The sequence below is a fragment of the Plecotus auritus genome (genome assembly GCF_963455305.1).
Source record: "Plecotus auritus genome assembly, chromosome: 1".
NCBI classification, from domain to species: Eukaryota; Metazoa; Chordata; class Mammalia; order Chiroptera; family Vespertilionidae; genus Plecotus; species Plecotus auritus.
In genome coordinates, this window is record NC_137770.1 from 165969051 (window position 1) to 165991285 (window position 22235).

Consider the following 22235-nt stretch of genomic DNA (forward strand, 5'->3'; position numbering starts at 1 on the left):
GTGGAGCCGACTGTGTCCTTAGACACTGCTCCTTAGCTGGCTCTTCTGGGCTTATCTGCCCACATACTGGGGACTGTAGGGCCCACTGTATGCATGCATGAGCGCAGCACTCACCCGTCAGCCACAGGCACTGCTTACGGTGTCTGAAGCACTGACTGCACTGGCACAGCCCTAGGTCTTGGGGGCCATGGATGAGTGAGACTCGGTTCTGGGGTGGCAGTCAGCCTTGGAAGCACGGCCCACTTCCAGATGATAGGGAGAACAGAGTAGGGCTGACTTTCCTCAGATGGATTTGAGGTGTCAGATACAGACCGATGTTATCTGTGAAAATGTGGAGTGCATACGTCAACACCAAGCATCTCAACGCTGCTTTCCAATCACCTGTACTTTACTGTATTTTAATCATCTCTATGAGACATATGTTATGAGTCAATCTTTGTTTTTACTTTGGTAAAAAAAAAAAACACATAAAAAAAGAAATTTATTTCCAAATGTAAGATTGTAATTTTATCAGGATATAAAATGAAAGTGTTTTCCTTTGGAAAAGAAAGGCTTTATCCTATATAATCCTACATAATGAAGAGGTAATATGCAAATTGACCATCACTCCAGCACACAAATTGGCTGCCCCCATGTGGGCACAAGATGGCCCCACAAGATGGCCAGCTGGGGAGGGCAGTTGTGGGTGACCAGGCCTGCAGGGGAGGGCAGTTAGGGGTGACCAGGCTGGCAGAGGAGGGCAGTTGTGGGTGACCAGACCTGAAGGGAAGGGCACTTGGGAGGGACCAGGCCTGCAAGGGAGGGCAGTTGGGAGGGACCAGGCCTGCAGGGAAGGGCAGTTGGGGGCAACCAGGCTTTCAGGGGAGGGAAGTTAGGGGCAACCAGGCCTGCAGGGGAGGACAGTTAAAGGGTGACCAGGCTGGCAGGGGAGGGCAGTTGGGGGCAACCAGGCCAGCAGGGGAGGGCAGTTAGGGGCAATCGGGCCAGCAGGGGAGCAATTAGGTGTTAGTCAGGCTGGCAGGGGAGTGGTTAGGGGGTGATCAGGCTGGCAGGCAGAAGTGGTTGGGGGCAATCAGGCAGGCAAGCAGTTGGGAGCCAGCAGTCCTGGATTGTGAGAAAGATGTCTGACTCTCCGTTTAGGGATCGGGCATCCCTCTCAGAGTCCCAAATTGGAGAGGGTGCAGGCTGGGCTGAGGGACTCACACCCCCCTGTGCACGAATTTTATGCACCAGGCCTCTAGTTTAAAATAATGTATTTGTTTTGAGACTACAAAATGCTGACATTTAAACACTCATTCAACGGAAGTAATTTCTCAAATTGGTTTTTCATTTGTTTATAAACTAAATATTTTTCTTTTAAATCCTTATTGTTGAAAGTATTACAAGAAATTAAAAAGAAAGGAAATGTTAATTACTACGATGAAAACTGGAAAACGAGTAGAAACACTAAATAGATTAACATTAAAGATCGATGTTGTTGAAAAGATGCTGAGAAAAGTTTCTTGAATAGAATTGTTTTAATACCAAGTAACTTGGTATAATCGAAGGGCTAGGTCATTTACTGTATGTAGTTTACATTCAGCTCTAAAATGTAGCTTCCCCACAGCCCTTGGGTAGCAGAATTCCCAGCTGAGAAACAGGATCTTCAATAGAAAATATAGATGGTAGGTGAAGGTTGTAAGCAAACTTTTAAAAATCTTATGCTTTCCATTTACCAATATAAATAAAAGAGCATATGAAGAGAACACATGGCATTCTATCATGCTAAATTAATAAAAGTAAATCATGCTAAGCAACTAACTTCCTTCTATCATGCCTCACTTCGAAAACTTCTCCATCTTCTTCTCTACCTTCTTCCTGGTCTTAGTGAGAGCTCTGCTCATTCATTTTGCTTTGGTTTAGTGCCTCCCTCCCCACCCTCTCTTTCTCTCTCTCTCTCCAGGTTATGACTTGACCTTTGTCCCAAATATTTCAAGGGATTTAGGTGCTTGAGCTATAAAGTGAGCAACCTCTCTATATGTTTTTGATGTTTTGCATTGTTGATGTGCTTCTCAAGCTACCACCTGTTTCCACGTTAAATAGCCACTGTGCTCCTCATGACCTTTGATCACCCTTCCTCACTTACCTGCCTCCCCATCAGAGTTACACTCCCCGCACAGTGCTTAATCCTCCCTCAAATCAAAGTAAAGTTAAAATTTATACGTTATAAGATAGTTTAACATCATTTCAACATCTCTTTTCCACCCGAACATGCACATTGCTGTTTCAAAGCCTCAATATCTGTTTCCCCAGTTAAAATATCTATTTAACTTGCCTTAAATCTGGGAGAATTTCATGTCTTAACTCCCAATTTTTAAATATGCAATAAAGTATTATTAACTGTAGTTGCCATTCTGTACATTACATCCCTGTGACTTATTTATTTTACAATTGGAAGTTTGTACCTTTTGTCTGCCTCCACTCATTTTGCCTACCTCCCACCCCCATCTCTGGCAACCACCAATCGGTTGTCTGACTCTATAAGCTTAGGGTTTGTTTGTTTTTTAGATTCCACATATAAGTGAAAACATGTGCTATTTGTATATCCCTCTTTGACTTATTTCACCTAGCATAATACCCTCTAGGTCCATCCATGTTGTTGCAAATGGCAAGATTCCATTCTTTCTTATGGCTGAGTAATATTCCATTGTTTATATGTACCACATTTTCTTTATCCATTCATTTGTCATTGAATATTTAGATTGTTTCCATACCTTGGCTATTATAAATAATGCTGCAGTGAACATGGGGGTGCATATGTCTCTTTGAGTTAGTGTTTTTGTTTTCTTTGGATAAATACCCAGAGTGGAATTGCTAGATCATGTGGTAGTTCCATTTTTAACTTTTTTAGAAACTTCCATACTGTTTCCCATTGTGGTTGCACCAAATACATCCCTACCAACAGTGCACAAGAGTTCTCTTATATCCACATCCTTGCCATCATTTGTTAGCTCTTGTGTTATAATAGCCATTCTAACAGGTGTGAGGTGATAGTTATTGTGGTTTTGATTTGCATTACCCTGATGACTAGTGATATTGAGTTGTTCTGGTTTTTTAAAATTCTTTATTGTTTAAAGTATTACATATGTCTCCTTCCCCCCCCCCCCACCCCCGCATTGACCTATCTCCAGCCGTTCCCACCTCCTAGCACATGCCCTCACCCCCCTATCTGTGTCCATGGGTTATGCTTATATGCATGCATACAAGTCTTTTGGTTGATCTCTCCCTCTCTCCCAAGGTTGGACAGTCTATTCGATGCTTCTGTGTCCCTGGATGTATTTTTGTTCATCAGTTTATGTTGTTCATTATATTCCACAAATGAGTGAGATCATGTGATATTTACCTTTCTCTGACTGGCTTATTTCGCTTAGCATAATGCTCTCCAGGTCCATCCATTAGGTTGCAAATGGTAAGAGTTCCTTCTTTTTTACAGCAGCGTAGTATTCCATTGTATATGTACTAGCCTTTTTTAATCCACTCATCTGCTGATGGGCACCTAGGCTGTTTCCAAATCTTAGCTATGGTAAATTGTGCTGCTGTGAACATAGGGGTGCATATATCCTTTCTGATTGGTGTTTCTAATTTCTTGGGATAAATTCCTATAAGTGGGAGTTCTATTTTTAATTTTTTGAGGAAACTCATACTGTTTTCCATAGTGGCTGCACCAGTCTGCATTCCCACCAGCAGTGTACTAGGGTTCCTTTTTCTCCACATCCTTGCCAGCACTTGTCGTTTGTTGATTTGTTGATGATAGCCATTCTGACAGGTGTGAGATGGTACCTCATTGTCGTTTTGATTTGCATCTCTCGAATGATTAGTGACTTTGAGCATGTTTTCATATGTCTCTTGGCCTTCTGTATGTCCTCTTTCGAAAAGTGTCTATTTAGGTCCTTAGCCCATTTTTTGATTGGATTGTTTTTATGGAGTTTTTAGGGATTTCTATGTACAATACCATGTCATCTGTGAATAATGACAGTTTACTTCTTCTTTTCCAATTTGGATGCCTTTTATTTCTTCTTCTTGTCTGATTGCTATGGATAGCACTTCCAGTACTATGTCAAACATGAGTGGTAAGAATGGGCATCCCTGTCTTGTTCCTGTTCTTAGGGGAAATGGTTTTAGTTTTTGCCCATTGACTATGATGTTGGCTGTAGGTTTGTCATATAAGGCTTTTATTATGTTGAGGTATGATCCCTCTATTCCCAATTTGCTGTGAGTTTTTATCAAGAAAGGGATTTGGATTTTGTCGAATGCATTTTCTGCATCAATTGATATTATGTGATTTTTGTCTCTCAATTTGTTTATGTGGTGTATCATATTTATTGATTTGCGGATATTGTACCATCCTTGGATCCCTGGAATAAATCCAACTTGGTTATGATGTATGTCTTTCTAATGTAATGCTGGATCCAATTTGCTAGAATTTTGTTGAGGATTTTAGCATCTGTATTGATCAGGGATATTGGCCTATAATTCTCTTTCTTTGTGGTGTCTTTATCTGGTTTTGGGATTAGGGTAATGCTGGCTTTATAGAAAAAGCTTGGAAGTGTGCCTTCCTCTTGAATTTTTTAGAATAGTCTGAGGAGGGTAGGTTTTAGTTCTTCTTTGAATGTTTGATAAAACTGCCCTGTGAAGCCATCTGGACCAGGGGAGTTGTTCTATTTCTATGAAAAAATCCTATTGGATTTTTGATAGGGAGTTCACTGAATCTGTAGATTGATTTGGATAGCATGGACATTTTAGCAATACAAACAACCCTTGGAGATATTGTAGGTTTAATCCCAAACCACTGCAATAGAGTGACCATTGAAATAAAGTGAGTCACATGAATTTTTTATTTTTCCAATGTAAGTTATATTTACACTATACTGTAGTCTAATAAGTGTGACATAATATCGTTTAAAAAAACACAATGTGCATACCTTAAATATACATACTTTATTTCTAAAAAGTGCTAACCATCACCTGAGCCTTCAGCAAGTCATAATCTTTTTGCTGATAGAGGGTCAATGCTGATGAAAGCACAGTATCTGGGAAGTGCCTGTATTCTTACAATCCATAAGTACAGAATACCTTTTAATTTATTTGTATCTTCAGTCTTTTCCATCATTGTCTATAGTTTTCAGTGTATAGGTCTTTCACCTCTTTGGTTAATTTTTTCCTGGTATTTTATTATTTTTAAAGCTATTTTAAGTGGGATTTTCTTAATTTCTCTTTTGATAGTTCATTATTAATGTATAGAAACACAACAGATTTCTGTATATTGACTTTGTATCAAGCAACTTTACTGAATTCATTTATTAGTTCTAAAAGGGTTTTTGGTGGAATCTTTAGAGTTTTCTACATATACTAGTAGTATCATGTCATCTGCAGTTAATGACAATTTTACTTCTTCCTTTCCAATTTGGATGCCTTTTATTTATTTTTCTTGCCTAAATGATTCTGGCTAGGTCTTCTAATTCTGGTTGGAGTGGGCATTGTCTTGTTCTTAATCTTAGAGGAAAAGCTTTTAACTTTTCACCATTGAGTATGATGTTAGCCATATATGGCCTTTATTATATTGAGTTATATTCTCTTATATCCACTTTGTTGAGAGTTTTTATCTTAAATGGATATTGAATTTTGTCATATTTTTTTCTGCATGTATTGAGATGATCATATATTTTTATCATTTATTTTGTTAATGTGGTGAATCACATTGATTAATTTGTGAATGTTGAACCATCCTTAGAATAAATGCATTGGTTATAGTGTATGATCCTTTTAATGTATTGTTGAATTTGGTTTGTTAATATTTTGTAAAGGATTTTTACAGCTATGTTCACCAGGGACATTGCCCTAAAATTTTATTTTCTTGTGGCAACCTGATTTTGGTTCAGGGTAATGTAGCCTCATAAAATAAATTTGAAAGTGTTTTCTCTTCTCCTATTTTTTGGAAGAGTGTAAGAAGGATTGTGATTATTTGTCTTTGAATATTTGATAGAATTCACCAGTGAAACTGCCTTGTCCTGGACTTCGTTATTTGGGAGATTTTTGATTACTGATTCATTCTCCTTACTAGTAATTGGTCTGTTTAGATTTTGTATTTCTTCATGATTTAGGCTTGGAAGGTTGTATGTATCTAGGAATTTTTCCATTTCTTATCTATACTAATAAAAGGGTAATATGCTAATTAGACCAGGAGACTGGACATCTTCTTACCGTCCGACTTCTTTCTGGACAAAGCCGCAGTGGTGGGGGCTGAGGCAGAGGCGGTTAGGGGCGATCAGGCCAGCAGGGGAGGGCAGTTGGGGGCTATGAGGCCGGCCGGAGAGTGGTTAGGTGGCGATCAAGCCGGTAGGCAGGCAAGTGGTTAGGAGTCAGCAGTCCCGGATTGCGAGAGGGTGCAGGCCGGGCTGAGGGACACCCCCACCCTGCACCAGGCCTCTAGTAGGTTTATAATTAGTTGGCTTATAATTGTTCATAGTAGTCTCTTATGATCTTTTGTGTTTCTGTGTGATCAATTTTAATGTCTCTTTCATTTCTAATTTTATTTATTTGAATCCTCCCTTTTTTTTCTTGATGGTGTTTATATTTTCGATAAACCAAATTTTGGTTTTGATATATTCAATTGTCTTTTTAGTCTGTATTTCATTTATTTCTACTCTAATCTTTGTCATTTCCTTCCTTCTACTAACTTTGGGCTTCATTTGATCTTTTTCTTGTTCCTTGAGGTATAAAAGGTAGGTTGTTTATTTGAAATTTTATTTTTTTAAATAAAAAATAGAGATTTATTCAAAATAAATCTTAGATTTTTCAAATAGGAAACACAGCTAGGAAAACAACCAAAAGTGTTCCAACGAAGAAAGTTAAAAGCTCTCAGTAAAAAGCACATTTTTTTGAATTATCAGTCCTGCATCCTTAGTCCCGGGATGGTTAACAGCCAGGATGATGGATGCCAGGAGGTTGGGTCAGATCTGGTCTGGGTGTGAGTGAGTGAGTCCTTCAGCGGGTTTCAGTGACCTGGATACGAAAGTCCTTCAGTGGGAATCAGAGAGCTACCTGGAGGTTCAGATCTATGCCCAGGCATTGACACAGGACGGGAAAGTTCAAAGTTTAAGCCCCCAGGCAAGTTAGAACAAGAACACAGACTTTCCTCCTGCCTCAACCTTCATAATGTTAGTAATTTTAGCAGCTTGTTTAAAAGTGACTCCATTGTATGTATTCCCTATCACCGCTCCTTTCTCTCCAGATTAGAGTAGTACTGATATTTTCTAGTTGAGTGACTTTTACTAAGTCATTTAACTTCCCTGAAACTTAGTTCCTTTATCTGTATGATCTGGGTTGTCAGACAAACCTTAGAAGTCTGCTGAGGATGAAATGAATAAGATAGAAGTTCTGTGTAACGTATCTTCATTCTTTCCTCAGTATATATCAGGGTACATTTTAGTATTTCTTTTTTTCCCTTTAAAAAGTTATTATTAAACCGATGTTGCATCTTAAAATTCATACTGTATTAGAATTAGAGAAATACAATAATTCCATAACATAAATTCAGAATAGGGGTTTACTGAGTCAAAGCAGGTTTATGATACTTGATATGTGTATCAAAATGTCTTCTAAAAAATTTTGTCAGGGGGAAACCAAGATGGTGGCATAGGTAAACACTTAAACTGCTGCCTCGCACAACAATTTCAAAACTACAACTAAAAGACAAAACGGATATCATGCAGAACCACAGGAAGGCTGGCTGAGTGGAAATTCTACAACCAGAAGGAAAGAGAAAAGCACACTGAGACTCAGAGGAGCTGCAGGAGGCAGAGGTACTGAAACTCGCGCGCGGAGAGGACTGGCAACTGAGTGCGCGGCTGGCTTTCTCAAGCCGGAGGGAGACACAAGCTCCCAACTGCTCTGAACTCCAGTTCTGGGTGAGACTCTGGGGACCCAGACTCATACGGGGTGAAACTGGACTGTCAGGAAAGAGAAAAGCACCATGAGACACAGAGGAACTGCGGAAGGCAGAGGTACCAAGGCGCGCGCACGGAGAGGGCGGGCAACTGAGTACGCGGCTGGCTTTCTCAAGCGGGAGGGAGACAAAAACTCCCGACTGCTCTGAACTCCAGTTCCAGGCGAGACTCTGGGGACCCAGACTCATTCGGGGAGAAACTGGACTGTCTGGCAGCAAGCGGCACTCAAGGGTGGCTTTCTCTCAGAGGTGCTTGCAGTGATTACCATGGGACACTGAGACACAGGGGCCTATTAGGGCAGGGCTGACAGGAAACCAATGCTGTCTGCTTCACCCTGAGACTCCACCCCATCCAAGCTGAGCACAGAGGCTTTTGCAAGTCTTATCTCATAAGGGTGTCTCCAGCACAGAAGTTCTCCCAGCGTAGACACAGCTGATCCTCACAGCTAATAGGCCTGGAGGTCAATTCCTCCCATTGATACCAACAACAATCAAGGCATAACTACAACAACACTGTGCACACAGCCCACAAAGGGGTGCACCAAGAGTGTCCACCTCAGGTAACTGGGGAGGCTGAGCCACTGGGCCCTATAGGACACCTAGCACACAAAGCCACTCTATCAACTCAGGGAAGCAGCCAAAATGCGGAGACAAAGAAACAGATTACAAATGAAAGAAATGGAGGAAAGCAAACGACTGGATATAGAGTTCAAAACCATGGTTATAAGGTTTTTCAAGAATTTTCTAGAAAAAGCCAATAAATTTAGCGAGACCCTTGAGGATATGAAAAAGGACCAACTAGAAATTAAGCATACACTGACTGAAATAAAAAATATTATACAGAGATCTAACAGCAGACTAGAGAATCACAAGAATCAAGTCAAAGATTTGAAATACAAAGAAGCAAAAAAACAGCCAACCAGAAAAGAAAAAAGAATCCAAAAATATGAAGATAGTGTAAGGAGCCTCTGGGACAACTTCAAGCGTACCAACATCAGAATTATGGGGGTGCCAGAAGAAGAGGGAGAGCAAGATACTGAAAACCTATTTGAAGAAATAATGACCGAAAACTTCCCCCACCTGGTGAAAGAAATAGATTTACAAGTCCAGGAAGCACACAGAACCCCAAACAAAAGGAACTCAAAGAGGACCACACCAAGACACATCATAATTAAAATGCCAAAAGCAAAAGACAAAGAATATTAAAAGCAGCACGAGAAAAACAGTTACCTACAAGGGAGTACCCATACGACTGTCAGCTGATTTCTCAACAGAAACTATGCAGGCCAGACGGGAGTGGCAAGAAATATTCTAAGTGATGAATAGCAAGAACCTACAACCAAGATTACTCTACCCAGCAAAGCTATCATTCAGAATTGAAGGGCAGATAAAGAGCTTCACAGATAAGAAAAAGCTAAAGGAGTTCATCACCACCAAACCAGTATTATATGAAATGCTGAAAGGTATTCTTTAAGAAGAGGAAGAAGAAGAAAAAGGTAAAGATAATAATTATGAACAACATATACATATCTATCAACAAGTGAATCTAAAAATCAAGTGAATAATAAAATCTGCTGAACAGAATAATCTGGTGAATATAATAGAATCAGGGGCATAGAAAGGGAGTGGACTGACAATTCTCGGGGGGAAAGCGGTGTGGGGGGTGCGGGAAGAGACTGGACAAAAATCGTACACCTATGGATGAGGACGGGGGAGCAGAGGGTGGGGTGGGAACCAGGTGGAGGGGAGCTATGGGGGAAAAAAGAGGAACAATTGTAATAATCTGAACAATAAAGATTTATTAAATTTAAAAAAAATTGCCAGTAACATCAGTAATATGTGGGTGTTACTATTTTCCTACAGTTTTGCCAGCATATGAGATTTGACTTGATTTTAAATAGTCTTAATAGGTTCAGATTATTTCTTCATTATTATTTTAATTTATATATATAAATTAAATTAAATATATAAATTACGTCTCAGTACCTCTGCCTCCTGCAGCTCCTCTTAGTCTCAGTTTGCTTTTCTCTTTCCTTCTGGTTGTAGAATTTCCACTCAGCCAGCCTTCCTGTGGTTCTGGATGATATCCGTTTTGAATTTATATATGTATAAAAGGCTAATATGCTAAGTGTCCTTCCCTCCATCCTGGTAATAATGTCACGTAGCAACATCTAGCTTCCTCTCCCTAGCAATGACTAGCCTCCTTGCAGTTTCTTCAGCCCAGGAACACTTTAGCCAGGTGGAAACACTTTGCAGTGTAACTAAACGTCTGTGGAGCATTTTCCCGTGCCTCATCTAATTTGATCCTCACAGAAGTCCTGGAGTAGGTAGATAGGAAACTCGGTGGAATCCTATTTTCTTTTCATTAGCCGGAAAAACGGAGGTAACTCAGGAACAGTCAAATGGAAGAGGTGCGGAGTGCAAGGTATGAGGAAAGGGCATTGCGGAGCTTCCATGCCCTCTCCTAACACATCACTTTCCCCAAATCTCCATGTGTTCACCAACCTGAAGCTCCTGAAATTTTTCTTATTTCTTGAAGGAACAGGGCATTTATTGAAGGTAGGCATTTATTGCTATTAATTTCCCTCTTAACACTGCTTTTGCTGCATCCCATAAGTTTTAGTATGTTTTATTTCCATTTTCATTAGTCTCAAGGTATTTTTTTAATTTCTTTGTTGACCCATTGGTTGATCCGTAGCATATTGTTTAATCTCCACATATATACCATTGTGATCAGAAAAGATACTTGATGTGATATCAGTCTTCTTAAATTTGTTAAGACTTGTTTTGTGGCCTAAGATGTGGTCTACCCTGGAGAATGTGCCATGTGCATTTGAGAAAAAAGTGAGTGCTATTTTTTTTTGGATGAAATGTTCTATATATATCTTAAGTTCATCTTGTCTAATGTGTCTTTAAGGTTGATATTTCCTTAACATGTCTGAATGATCTATTCATTGATGTAAATAGAGTATTAAAGTTTCCTAATATTATTATATTGCTGTGTATTTCTCCCTTTAGGTCTATTAACATTTTCTTTATGTATTTAGGTGCTACTATGTTGGGTGCATAAATATTTGCAAATGTATTCTCTTATTGGCTTGACCCCTTTATCATTATGTAACATACTCCTCGTCTCTTATTGCAGTTTTTTTTAATAATCAATTTTGTCTGATATAGGTATTGCTACTCCAACTTTTTTTTGGTTTCTAATTGCATGAAATATTCTTTTTTCTATCCTTTTACTTTCAGTAGTGTATGTCCTTACATCTATCTGAAGTAACTCTCTTGTAGGAAGCATATAGATGGGTCTTGTTTGTTTTTATCCATTCAGCCACTCTGTCTTTTCATTGGAGGATTTAGTCCATTTCATTTTAGGGAATTATTGATAGGCATGTACTTATTGCCATTTTGTTCATTGTTTTTTGGCTGTTTTGTTATTCTGTTCTTTTCTTCTCTTACTCTCTTCCTTTGTGATTTGATAACTTTCTTTATTGTTATGCTTAGATTCCTTTCTCATTATTTTTTACTTATCTCCTGTGGGTTTTTGCTTGCTGGTTACCATAAGGCTTACATGTAACACCTTATATTTATGATACTCTATTTTAAAGTTAGGTTGCTTTAAGTTGATAATAACTTAAGTTTGAATGCATTCTGAAGCTCTACATTTTTATTCCCCCACTCCCACATTTTATAATTTTGATGCCACACTTTACATCTTTTCATCTTTTATATATCCCTTAACTTATTATTGTAGTAACAGTTATTTTTACTACTTTTGTCTTTTAACCTCCACACTAGCTTTGTAAGTGATTAATGTACAACCTTTATTATATATTTACCTTTACCAGTGAGGTTTATAGTTTCATAGGTTTTGATGTTACTAATGAGTACCCCCCCCCCCCCGTTTGTTTTTAGCTTAAAGCAGTCCCATTAACATTTTTTTGTAAGGATGGTTTAGTGCTGATAAACTCTTTGAGCTTTTTCTTGTCTGGTAAACTTTGAGTCCTTCAATTCTAAATGATAAGTTTACTGGGTAGAGCATTCTTGATCAGAAGTTTGTTTTCTTTTTTATAAACAAGTCAAGAACGGTTATCTTCTTTAACTGAAATCAGCAACTTTTTATTTTTAATGTTTTTATTGATTTTTAGAGAAAGAGGAAGGGAGAGGCATAAACAGATAGAAACATCAATGAGAGAGAAACTTCATCGATCAGCTGCCTCCTACACACTCCTTACTGGGATTGAGCCAGCAACCCAGGCATATGCCCTGACGGGGAATTGAACCAGTGACCTCTTGGTTCCTGCATCGACGCTTAACCATTGAGCCACATGGCCAGAAGCAACTTTTTTTTTTCTCTTTGAAAAACATCAAGTATATTTCTTAAATTTTGCCAAAAGTGTATTGCCCTTTTCAAACTCTCTATTATAATCTGGCCTTAAATGAATTTATGGTGATATCAACGTCACTGTTCCAAGTTGAGGATGAAGTTGGTGCAGATTGTAATAGATTTGTTCATTTACAACACATTTTTCCATTACAAAGAAACTGATTATAATTGTTTATTCAACTATAATCGCTATTATTGTACACATTAAAGAGAGTTGAGGCACAAAAAATTATTCCCTGCATGATTTATCTTTTTTTATTTCTTTTTTTTTTTTTTTTTTGGTTAATCCTCGCCTGAGAATATTTTTTCCATTGATTTTTAGAGAGAATGGGAGGGAGGGAGAGAGAGAGAAACATATGTGAGAGAGACAGATCGATCAGTTGCCTCCTGCACGTGCCCCATCCAGGGCCTGGGATTGACCTGGAACCCAGGTACATGCCCTTGACCAGGAATCAAACCCGCAACCCTTCAGTGGAAGGGCCAGTATTCTGCCACTGAGCCACACTGGCCAGGGCCCGTGAGTGATTTCTAATGGCTAGTAATTATATATTTTGAGTGGTGGGGGGGATATAATAACCAAAGAAAATACCAAATAATTGTGAAGTAGCCAGTCTTGATGAGAAGGATTTAGGGAGGATGGAGGACGGGGCATGAATAAAACATCATACCGAGTAATTACTTCAAGTGCTCAAGAAGCATGCTAAAATGTATAGCTTCCTCATGACATTAATAAAACAAAGAAACATTTGTTGAGTACATACTGTAAACCAGAAATGTTCTAGGAATTAGAAGAATCGAAGATGATGAAACCATTCTCTTTGTCTCACTAGGGTGAGACAATCTGCTAAATCCTGTGGCAGGCAAACAGTTTTAATAACCTTAATTGAGTTGTTGCAAAATCCAATGTGAAATAAATAAATTCAGATTTTTAATTCAAAATATATATTGTAAAAAAAAACTTTTTAATTTAGCTTTTACATATAAAGTAGGAAAAAGATTAAAACAGCTATTTCATTTATAGAAAACAGTTGAAATTGCCCTTAACTTTATTATACTGTTATTGAATTAATAGAACTTCTAACACTTTACTTCTGAAAGCTCCTAGATGCTGAAGTTGTTGTAAAAGATTTTTTTAAAAAAAATTTTTTTAATTGATGAGAGAGAGAGAGAGAAACATCAATATGAGAGAGAAATGTTGATCAGCTGCCTCCCACACGGGCCCCAACTGGGAACCAAACCTGCAACCTGGGTATGTGAACCCACCACCTTTGGTATATGGGACAATGCTAAAACCAACTGAGCCTCATCAGCCAGGGCTTTAAAAGACCTCTATGTGTCCAAGAGGTCATGTTAGATTTTTAAAGTCATATTTATTACATCTCAGACCATTTACTATTGCCTGGATGATGCTGCAGGAAAGTCTGGAACTGGGATGAAGGGATTTAAAATCTGCAAGTTCTTCAAAGCTGGTCATTCTTTTAGAAGTGTTTTATTAATCCTGCTTTGTGTTCATTTTTTTGGAGTTCAAATCTTTAAAATAATACAAAATATTTACCAGTATCTGTATCTAAGTTCAGTGATTACTCTCCTAAAACCTGAAAGCTAGAAATATTTGAAGTTGAGAGACACAGGACTTTGAGGAGGGAGAGGGGTCAGACCCTGTCTTACATACCCTTTACATTCATTACATCACACAAGACAGGACTCATTAACAGAGGAAATGTGTGTCATTTTTGCACAACATAAATTAGCAGTAACACACTGTTGCCGTGGTCTTTGCCCTGCTTTGCTCCCCAGAAATTTTCCCCACAGCTTCTGTGATAATTAAAATTCTCAGTGGCTTTGCTGTTGGCACTTTGCACTCTAAGAGTATTTGTATTTGCAATGTATTCCAGTGTTCAGGTTTCTCAGCTTTGCTGGGTCAGAGTTACTAGCTTTTACTTCCCATTTTGATTCCAGGGACTCTATATAACTTACTGGAAGACTTAACATGAAAAAGTAATATTTTCTATATAATTTAATGTGCACATTATACACAGCTGAAAAGTCGTTTGTCCAATTATTTGTGGCTTTATAATTTGTGTTGATAGGCAAACTCTGGACAAGAAGTATGAAGGTTGCTTACAACATTCTGCATAAATTAGGTACAAAGCAAGAACCGATGGTGCGACCTGGAGATAGGGTAAGTGCAATTTAATTTATTACATCTCCAAAACACATTGTCTTATGTGGAAAAGATGCCCACTGTAGTAAAGTTGGAGAGTCCAGTGTCACCTAAAACTGGCACTACTAAGTAAGACTTTCTTTAAAAAAACAAAACACACACAACATATTTTTATTGATTTCAGAGGGGAAGGGAGGGGGAGATAGAGATAGAAACATCAATGAGAGAGAATCACTGATTGACTGCCTCCTGCATGCCCCACACTGGGGATGGAGCCCACAAACCATGCATGTTCCTTGACTGGGAATCAAACCCTGACCTCCCAGATCACAGGTTGATGCTCAACCACTGAACCATGCCGGCCGAGCAATAAGACTTTCTTAACATTTACTCTGAACAAGGAGCAATTATGTAACAAGTAATTTAATCTTGAACAACTCAATGGGCTTAACTAGAGTACTTCTCACGTTCTATCCATGAGTTCACATGGACTTGAGAAGTTAAGTCTCAAAATCAGATGCAACCCTAACCGGTTTGGCTCAGTGGACAGAGCGTCGGCCTGCGGACTGAAAGGTACCAGGTTCGATTCCAGTCAAGGGCATGTGCCTTGGTTGCGAGCACATCCCCAGTGGGAGGTGTGCGGGAGGCAGCTGATCGATATTTCTCTCTCATCCCTCTCTATCCCTCTCCCTTCCTCTCTGTAAAAAATCAATAAAAATAATAATAAAAAAATCAGATGCAGGCACAGAACTAGTAAGTGACATAGTCAGCGCTCATATCCATTTCTGTCTGACCCCAAAGCTGTGTCATATATTGTTTCCTATTTTGAAAAACACTGTGCCATCTACTTGAGCATACAGGACAATTATATTTAAAACCTTTTTTTTACATTAGTCAGTGAGATCAACAATCTTGGCAGCAAACTGCTAGTACCATTCCTTCCCCACTGTTAAATTTCTTGATATTGGCTGTGTTTCACTGAAAAGCAAATTTTTATTCTTACTGCAATCTGATAAGTTAAGGAGGACAGATATTGGTATTTCCATTTCAGTGTTACACTCACAGCAGTTAATAAAGGATAGATATTATATGCTTCTACATATATGAAGTACTTAGAGTAGTTAAATTTATAGAGATAGAAGAATGATGGTTATCAGGGGCTGGGGGAGGAGCATGGAGAATTATTATTTAATGGGGATAGAGAAGAGCAAAAAGTTCGGGAGATGGATGATGGTGATGGTTACACAACAATGTGAATGTATTTAAATCTACAGAATTGTACACTTGAAAGTAGTAGAGATGAACTATGTTATATATAGGGTGTCCCCCCCCCCCCCCGACAAAAAAAAAAAAACCCGTACACACGCTTTGAATAATTATAAAGGCAGTGTTTATTAAAATACATTTAATTTTCAAAATTGAGCTATCAGCTGTTACAGTGTGTATATTTTACCACAATAAAAATGTCAGTTGTAATATGTCTCCCTTATCTATAACTTGGTTATACTAATACCCTTAGTATTTTAAAAAACTTTTTTTGTAGTATTGCCTGCAGATTCTTGAAGGTCCCTTATAATTAAAAAATAAACCACATCTGTTCAGCTAAGAAGCTTATAGAAATATGGGAGAAGGAGAGCACAATTTGATAGAATAAAATATGTAAAGGAATTTTTTTTTTTTTGTTAGTGGCTGGTTTGTGTTGTATGAGGGGGACTACTTTTCTAAGTATTCTTTGAAAATTATTTATGTGGTGGTGACATGGCCAAGATGTTAGATGGGGAGATGGCTCCCCATCAGGCTGGCCGGGGGTGGAAGCCGGAGAAGAGTTCGAGATCTTGGACCTGAGCCCGCGGGCTGGAGGTCCTGCAGTGTGGGGAGGCTGGGGCAGGAGCGGGCGGCCCAGGAGGGCTGTTGGGTGCCCATCCTGACCCTGGCACGCAGGACCACAGCAACCGCACAGAAGAAAGGAAGACAGCAGTGTCTTGCACAAAAGCCATGAACAAAAATGTCAGCATTGTGGGCAGTAAGAAATACAAATACTTAACCAAGCAGACCCACAGATTTGCAAGTGCAATGAGCAGGCATGCCAAACTTCATGGGTGATGACAGAATGGACCCCATGTTCACGAACCTGTGAAAGAGGAATGCAGAGCAGAAAGTGACATGTACCCAACAACTGAGCACTGGAGCCCTGATTAGGACCCCAGAGGGACTGCGTTGGGCTCTCGCCGGCCTCTGCCCAGTGCTGCAAGGGCCAGGACTGCATGACCCTGTGGGAGGCAGGAGTGTGGTCAGAGTGCACAGTAAAGTGTGGCAAAGGTGTCGGTCCCTGGACGGCAAGGTGTACCACTAACGCTAGAAACAAAAGCGTCCTCTCCACCACACCCAGGGATTCAGGGCTGTGGGATTACTCGAAATGCTACCTGTGGTGAATGGGTGACTGCTCTAAGCCCACCATAGGAAATTGAAGAAATTTTTTTTGTTTCAAAAAATTGTTCCCAATACCAACAGACACACTGGGGTCAAAGTCCCTCTTAGGAGCTTAGCTGGCCCCGCCCCCTCCACAGGGTCACCATGGAAACGTGGCTAGGGAGATGCCTGCATTCCACACTCCACATTCCACATTGCCAGCTGTGAAAGAGCAAGGTTCCAGCTCTATCCGGCTGGAGAAGGAAGGGAAGGGATGAGGAAGCAGCATCCGGTGCTAAACTGGCGTGGGAGCTTACCGGAAACGGTGGTGAGGATCTGGCATCGCGAGGAACAGGACTCCTGGCTGAGGGAGAACGACTTCAGTGTAATGGAAATGAACCAGGGGACACGGAGGCCCCGAATCCTGCAGCTGCCTGAAGTGCTGAGATCCCGGAAGCTGAAGCCGGGCTCCAATGGCAAGAGAAAAACCATTCAGTTTTCCCTGGAAGCCAATGAAGAGGAAGCCACATACCCCAGGAGCCAGGATTGCAGTGCTGCCTGCTCCAGGACCACAATGCTGCTGAGGGCCAAAGCGCCAAGTAGGGCCTCCGTGACGCAGAGACCCGGAGAGGCCATCAGGACCGCCCTGCTGAGGTCGGCCACGCCCACCCGGGCCGAGGCGCCAGTGCCGCTCAAGACCGACCCAGTCAGTATCCAGGTGAGCTGGGACCCACGGGGGTTCTGGACAATGGACACTAGTACTAAGCTCAGACCCCAGGAACCAGGAATACTTCCCACAAGGGAGGACTCCAGTAGTCCCCCTCCATCCTATTTTCGTTTAGTAAATGATTTTTTGAAGCCAGAGAAACCAACAAAGGCAGCAATGGGGCTTATAAAAAAGACAGTGGAAGTGATGAAGTTCGACCACCAAATAAGAGAAACTAAAATCCAGCAAAAAATGGTAATGGAGGAAGCTGCATTCCTACTCAATGAAAAGTTACCTGTCCAGGCTGGCACTACAGTCATGCTAGCAAACCTGACCAACAAAGCCAAGGAGTACAGAAAGGAAATTGAAAATCAGTGGCACAGCTATGCACAAGAAAGTGGTGAGATCTTATCAACAAAACAAGAATTAGCCTCCAAATATGCAAAACAAACTTCAGAGCTTAAAACAACACAGCTCTTGGGGAAGGAAAAGCTGGAATACAGTTTGAAGCAGCAGTTGGAGGCAATGAGGGACATGTCGCAGGTAAGGGAGAAACAGCAGAAAGAATTGCAGACATTACAGGAGAAGCTAAAGAAAGCCCGAGCTAAGACAGCTGCAAAGGCTCAGGCCCGGTACCTTCAGGAAAAAGCATTACTGGAGAAACAACTGAATGAACCAGCCATGGGCATGTTGGGAAAGAGAGAAGAAAAGGAACTAAAAAGGAAGGTCCAGGCCTTAGAAGTGGCAGCAGAGAGGCGTGCTTCTGAGTTGCACCGCCTCCAAACAGAGGAGGAGGAATCACACCAGGAGTTAGAACAGCAGCCCCAGCAGTCCCTGGTGGAAAAGACCCCCCAGAGCTGGTTAAAGCTTAAGAAGCAGCATCTGCAGAAACATTGGTCTACGAAGCGCATACCAGAGAGGCAAGAACTGCACCATGTTGCTCCAGGACCATCACAGGTTGCTCCAGAACTACCACAGGTTGCTCCAGGACTACCACAGGTTGCTCCAAGAAACAGAAGAAGAAGTTCTTCCCTAGCCACCGAATCCACTCAGTCCACATTAGTTTCAAAACTGTCACAGATTCAGTAAGGACTGGAGCAAGTATTCCTAGGTGCTGCATAAGCCTGGTTAAGAAGGTTTTTAGACCTCATTGCCACTGTAAAATATCCATCATGATGTGTTAGTGTGAAGGACTAGGTGCTTTTTTACAGCTGAACTGCTAGATATTTGTGCTATCAGCTTCCCTTAATTAGGATTTTCTTTAATTAGCTCCGGTTAGTAAACAGGATGTTTCTCAAGTCTTCAGATAACCTAACACCTTTTGCCAAACACACATACATGAAAAGAAGTTGAGGAAACCACCTTGAGGAAGTGAAAGGAAAACAGTTGTGTGATTTATGTCATCTAGCTGAAGCAGATTTCTTTATAAAGCACGTTTAAGGATAGCATCTCAGATTGACTTTATATTGTGCTTTCTGCTCTTTAACCAACCAACATCAGTTTACCCTCTATTTCCTTTTGGCCAATTCAACACAAAGGCAAAATGTTTTAAAATATTTTTAAAAGAAATTTGTGCCAATGACCAGGTAGCCCCTTCTATAGTTTGCTCATGAGTGAGAAGGTATTCTTATAACATCAAGATCAATAAACGCTAGGCAGAATGACCTTTTATCTGAGGCAGCCCTTACAGTTTTAACTTACAGTAAATTGAAATGGGAAGATAGAGGGGACATATATTACCTCAACTCTTTTGAAGTATTTTTCTGTGAAGAAATACCTTTACAATTAATAAGGTGGCTGAATGCCTCTGCTTATTTTGTCTGTTTGTTTTTAAAGTATCAAAAGAAAAATTTTAAATATTTGGATGACTTTTTAGTCTTGTGCCATCTCTTTCCGTAGCAACACCCTAAATTCTAAGATGACAACATTACTTAATGTTAACTATAGTAAGTACTCTAATTTCAGGTCCCCTATTACATTTTCATACTGTGTGCACTTAATAGTGCATGAAATACCTTTTGTAATTAACATGTGCCATATATTTATGCTTATTTAATAGAACTGGGAACAGTATTTTAAATTAGACTTTAGAGTAATTTTTTTACATTTATGACATATTGATGGTTAGACCAGTGATTTGTTTGCTGAGTTCTAGTACAGAAATATAATCCTATATGTCAACAATGCTTCTGTATGGGGAAATATAATCAACTGTATGTTTTCTGGAAATTGTCAGTAATGAAAAACTTCAAAATAACTTTCTTGAACTTTATTTTATTTATGTGTAAAATGAATTCCTTTAAATTGCATTACAAAAAGGACTCTCGCTCAGTGTGCCTTTAACTTCTAGCTGTAACAATTTTTCTGTTAAATATTCTTTAATAAATATTTTTTTATTAAAAAATTAAAGCCTACTTGGATTTCAAATTGTATTTATGTGGCTAGTATCTGGCATGTGTGTATAAATATTTATTAAATAAGCATACAGGAGCAAAGTATTCGATAATAACCTTCTGTTGCAATAAACAGGATTCTTGGGAAATCATTTTTGGATGAACATTCAGTCCTTAGCATAAAAATTATAGGTACTTTTCATGTGGATGATCCTATTAATGCAGTTTGGGGAGTACCTTCTTGGGCTTTGAAAGGGGCATTGAAGTAACTAAGCTGAATAGGTTGAGAATGTTGTAGGAGGAGCTGTGGAAGATACAAGACTTATCACATGAGAAGCCTGTCTTTAAGGAGCTTGCAGTCTTTAAAAAAAAACAGACATATTGATCATTAGCTTTTCTATAAATTGGAAAGGGATACAGGTCCCCAAAAGAGATAGTGATTGATACACCTGTGAACTGTTTGGGAAGGAGAGAGAGATCTCCTTCATTTGGGATCTGAGAAGTTTTTTCGGTGAAAAGAAGTAAGGCAGTGAGCTCCAAGGAAGAGCATGTGAAAGAGCTGGGGGTGGGGGAACAGTATGTGTTGTGCCAAAGAAGACAATCTAGGCACGCACAATGTAGGGTTGAGTTTGGGAACAAGATGGAATCAGCTTAACAAAATTTAAATCTTAGCAAACACTAGGATGGGCTACCGCCTCTTGCTTTATTGATGTCTATTCTGAGTCTGTGGATAATTAGGTTCAATGAAATCTCAAAGGAATACATAGAGAATCAAATTAATGGAAACCATGTGGGTTTATGATATCTTTGGAATCACTGTGAAGAGACCACAAAACAGGGCTTGTGACTGATCAGATATTAAAGGAAAACAATGAGAATGATGAAAGTACAAACTTCCCTTCCTTAAAAAAAATTGAAAAAATATATATATCATTTTTTTATTCTAAAAGAGCCTTTGGGTATTTGACCCTTTTCTATCCATTATTTTAATATGATTGAGAGCTTATAATGTACAGTTTTATATTCTTTTATTTTACATTAATACATTTCTTCCTATCTTAACACAACTCTGCAAGGTTATATAAATGGCATTATTAGCATAACTTTTAGTGATAGAGCGGGGGATTTTAAATCCTACATCAAGTTGACCTTCCTTTGAGTAGAGCTGGGATGGCAGCTAAACTCAAATCTCGGAAACATAATTGCTGCACAGTCCAGCTCAGAAGGGTGGCACCTTCTTTCTCTGTTCTCTGCTTGTGATGACGACTTCCACCTGCAGAACAGGTAGATTTCAGGGAGAACAAGTCAGTGCGTAACGGGTCCCTTATGAATGGGTGAGACCATTCATTTCAGATGGAACTTCAACGTGTTCTGCTTTTTTATTGCAGTTTGATCAGCTTCCTTAAACATTTTGATCTGCATCAGGGAAAGAAGTCATGTGGCAATGGTAGCCTGGAAGATTTGCAAACATTTAATAGAATATTCTTGCTTTGCGAGATCCAGATCTAAAGACAGATCAACTCTCAGCCTACCAGCTGAGGGCAGAACACCGGAGACTGATGCACACCTCAGATAGATTTTAAAAATAACTGGTTGTACTTTGTGTGCATAGACACACATTCCTCCTTGAAAATCCTATTGCTGGTAGCCTGCTAAGAGAAAGGATTACTATTTAATTAATTATTTCACAGGATTTCTCAAAATTCTATTAGTAGTGCAGATGGCTTTTACTGGCCTCTCGTTTAGATGATTTTAGTAAACTTCAGGAATTTCATAGAGAAAGAAAATGTTCCCAAACTTAATTTTGTTCCCACCGGCCGTCCTGTGTTACTAAACTGCCAACATGATCAAATTTAAGACACAGCTTTATCAGTTTGCAGCTGCATCCGAATCCTTTTATGTGGTGCTGTCTCTAGATATTAAAATAGAGTATTTTATACAACTGTTTATGACAAAACTACTAACTTCTAGTTAGGACATTTTTTAAAGAAAAAATTGTTTTAAGTTTTAGAGTATGCTAGTGCAAAAATGATATGCATGTGCTCAGTCATGGGATGTATGTGCTTTGAAAACACACCAGACTTATAAGGAAGAATATCGCCGATGCTACGGCAGCATGTGAGAGGGACTTATGTTAAAACAAAGCAAAGTCCTGGAGAGCATAGTGGAGAATCCAGAAACAGGACTTGGTC

The 22235-nt window shown here is 39.5% G+C and overlaps 1 protein-coding gene across 4 annotated transcripts in view; it reads left to right on the forward strand.

Annotated features, from left to right (window-relative positions):
- The window catches only part of DIP2C (disco interacting protein 2 homolog C), a 421423-nt gene that overhangs the window by 275451 nt on the left and 123737 nt on the right, over positions 1-22235 (forward strand). For all 4 annotated transcript variants that reach the window (XM_080656660.1, XM_080656661.1, XM_080656658.1 and 1 more), the window contains one exon: positions 14462-14553. In XM_080656660.1, coding sequence (XP_080512786.1) covers positions 14462-14553 — 92 coding nt within the window. The remainder of the gene's footprint in view (positions 1-14461; positions 14554-22235) is intronic.